Source organism: Rhamphochromis longiceps, linkage group LG6, assembly GCF_057381845.1.
Source record: "Rhamphochromis longiceps isolate RC_006_pf linkage group LG6, R_longiceps_female_GT1.1, whole genome shotgun sequence".
Lineage (NCBI taxonomy): Eukaryota > Metazoa > Chordata > Actinopteri > Cichliformes > Cichlidae > Rhamphochromis > Rhamphochromis longiceps.
The window spans coordinates 28,468,892-28,472,279 of record NC_140562.1 but is presented as its reverse complement, the minus strand read 5'-3'; the positions used below and the strand labels follow the sequence as shown (position 1 = coordinate 28,472,279).

At 42.3% G+C, this 3,388-nt stretch overlaps 1 protein-coding gene across 1 annotated transcript; it reads left to right on the top strand.

Moving 5' to 3' along the window:
• Positions 1-2,135: 2,135 nt before the first annotated feature.
• Positions 2,136-3,157, top strand: bglapl (bone gamma-carboxyglutamate (gla) protein, like). Its single transcript, XM_085408614.1, has 4 exons — positions 2,136-2,254; positions 2,368-2,697; positions 2,794-2,890; positions 3,004-3,157. Exons 1-4 carry the CDS (start codon positions 2,194-2,196, stop codon positions 3,104-3,106), a joined length of 591 nt encoding a protein of 196 aa, XP_085264740.1. The 5' UTR covers positions 2,136-2,193; the 3' UTR covers positions 3,107-3,157.
• The last annotated feature ends 231 nt before the right edge of the window (positions 3,158-3,388 follow it).

Below are 3,388 nucleotides of genomic sequence, written 5' to 3'. Positions count from 1 at the left end.
AAAGTTCCAATAACAACAACGTAACGGATCATTTACTAAATAAAATTTTAGTGATAAGACGATGTAATCAAAAGCCAGGGTGAGGAAGTGCTTCATAGTTCGGCCTCAGATCATTTGATAGATTGTTCCAGTAGCTCGGAGCATGAAAACTGAATGAAAAAATCTTTGGAATGCCGAAATCATTCCCTGAAACATTATGTATCTCAGGGGATGTGATTTAAAAATACATTTGTAGGAAGTTCTTAAATTAAAGAAAAATATGAAAAAAGGGAAAAATGATGACATTTGACTTGTGAGGATATTACATCATCTGCTTTAGAAAAAGATGCTCATCACTGATATGACTTGACTGCTGTGATCATACACAGTACAGTCGCTATCACATGTTTTAGTTGTATTTAAATCTGCTAGATGCACAAGAGCTGGGACAACTGTGAAAAACTGAGAGCGTTACCTGATGTCTACATGATATTAATTAAAAGCCAGGATGCGGCAGCAACGAGGAACTGTGTCTGCTGCATTTCCTGCCTCCTCGGGGATGTTATCACAATTGTTTTCTCCAACTGTGTCCCCCGAGTACTAAATCCACAAAAATCCACAAAAATGGACACTGGACGAGACACTGAAATTACATGGCATGAAGTCCAAAACAAATCCTAGACACCAGGAATAACGCTAGACTACGAAGCACAAAGGACAACAAGGTCACTCTGCACCACTGGATCTGGCTCACTACATGACAAATGAAGCCATTCGGGGCTCTTTGAGATAAATATGTATATACACGAGTCAAGTGATATGTGTGTGTGAAAGTTTGGTTATCTACACAGTATTTAAGATGCAATATGGTTTAGGTCAAAGCTGCAAACTCCAATACCTTTTTTAAAAATATACAAGCCACCAAAGCCGCACTCGAATATATCGCACAAACAGAAAACTGCATCCAAACCCGCGTGCATAACGCTGTGCGTCCAACACATGGGGGTTGTCTAAATTTATCTCTCTATATGCTGAAATACGCTGACTGACACTGTGCATTGGGCCGCTGGTTGGTGTTGGTAAGCCATAGCCGTGCACTGGATCTCTCCAGGACCTGGGCCGAGATGGATCTGTAAATAGCGTTTGACTGCGGTTTCGAGTGGGACTCTGCAACACTCTAATTAAGCTCTGTCGCATAATGAGGCTCACTGCTGTTCCGTGTCACTCGATTAGTAGGTTGTGGTAGGCTCAGACTATAGTTTGGGGTTTGTGTGGGTGGGAGATCACATCTGGGGCAAGGAATATAGAAACATAACAGCAATGGCAGACCTGGCAACCTTGATGTTAAAGAGGCAGCCCTGCAGTGGGTCGTCTGGATTAAAATCCAATTAAATGTTAAGGATATTTTATAGAAATCTTGTAATAGCACCAGTTTGGACTTTCAGGGTTTGTTGTATTATTTATACTTCAGCGATGACGGATCAGGACTTAAAGGAATTTGAAGGGGATGTATAAGACTGGTAAACAAGACAAGTATATAAAAAATGATTAGTTTTGCCTTAAAAAAAATTGCATTTTTTGTTGGAGAAAATATTACTAAATATATATATATATATATATTGTGGAGTTTATCCAAAAGCAAGAGAAAGGAAGTATTTTGAGATCTCTATTCAGACATTTAACTCAAAATTGATCTACAGGTCGTTCAAGTTCTTCAAAAGTTATCTTTAACTATTTCTGATGAGTTTTTTCTTTGTATGTGAAAAATGCATATTTGCACACGCGCACGTTGTGGAGAAAACAGCACTTCCACAAAGAGTGTAGGGAATAATTCATCCATCATTCTGTCAACATATGCTCGTACTCACAGGTTTACATGTGTTGCCATGTACTGTACGTAATGTCAAATGCCAGAAATGTTTGTGGCTGTGGCTGTTGGATGAGTTTTTGGACTCTGTGCCAGGTGCTGTTTGGATGTTTATGTGAGTTTTCATGATAAATGGAAGCGGAAACGGTGACATTTGATTCCCCAGCCAATCAGAGGATTATCTCATTGTGTGGGTCTGGTCTGACAAGAGAGGTGGACTACAGTATATATTGACCTCGACTTGGGAGAAAGAAACAGAACAAGCCGTCAGAGGAAAGCAAAGAAGAAGAAGAAGAAGCTGTAAAAGAATCGAGTTGTCTACAAGGAGACACTAACTACAAGACATCATGAAGGCTCTAACTCTCCTCTCCATCTGCGCTCTTCTCTCAGTGTGCTGGTCCATGGGAGGTAAGGACAAACTCTTGTTAATGCTGTGAAGCTGAGAATCGTTCTCGACCTTTTTAGGGGCGATGTGAGCACCTACAGTACGATTAACGTATGCCATTGTTTGTTTTCATCAGCGGTGGAACCCGAGGTTGTCGTGGACCCCGATGCCGACACAGCTGCTGATGTTGCACCTGCTGACCCTGCCGCTTCTGATTCCTCCTCCGCTTCCGACTCCTCTTCCTCCTCTGAGTCCGATTCCGCCTCATCTGACTCTTCCTCAGACTCTTCAGCATCCGATTCATCATCCTCAGAGTCCTCTGAATCCTCTGAGTCCTCACAGTCTTCAGAGTCCTCTGAATCTTCCGAGTCCTCTGAGTCCGACTCCTCTGCATCAGACTCTGGCTCTGACTCTTCTTCATCATCATCGTCATCCTCATCTTCCTCAGAGTCAGCCAGTTCTGAGGGTGGGTAGCAGATTTGTTTGATAGAAGCTTTGCATAGTTTTAGAATTTAAACGTGAAAAAAGTAAAAGTCTAAAGTTGCAATGTTTGACTCTTCAGCCAATCCAGTGGTGATGAAGAGAGATCTGGCCGCTGTTCTTCTGAGAAGCCGAAGAGCCGCTCCAGCTGGTAACCTCTCCCCTCTGCAGCTGGAAAGGTACAGCCGTTTTCTTTCACTTTGCAGTTTCTTGCTACAAAAGTCAATATTCATAAGTAAAATGCGGTACATACATGCACCATCTAAAACCATTTCTCTCCACCACCCTTCAGCCTCAGAGAGGTGTGTGAGCTGAACGTTGCCTGCGACGAGATGGCCGACACTTCCGGCATTGTGGCTGCGTACACCGCCTACTATGGTCCCGTCCCTTTCTAAGTTAAAAAAGATCTCTGTCATTCATATGTGTACTGTTTTTCTGTCATTTTCTTATGCAACAGTGCAACAACTCCCCTAAATCAGAAGCAGAACACAAAAACCATGGTTCAGAACCATGCTATGATGCTACACAGAGAATTTCTTTAGGCACAAATTATTGCACAAGTGGCCAGCTATAGTGGTCCTGAAAGAAACTGCCTCTTCCAGGCTTTCAGAGAGAGGCACATGGAAACACAAGCCTGTGAAGTATGTTATAGTAGCCCACACAAGTTTTAAATTATT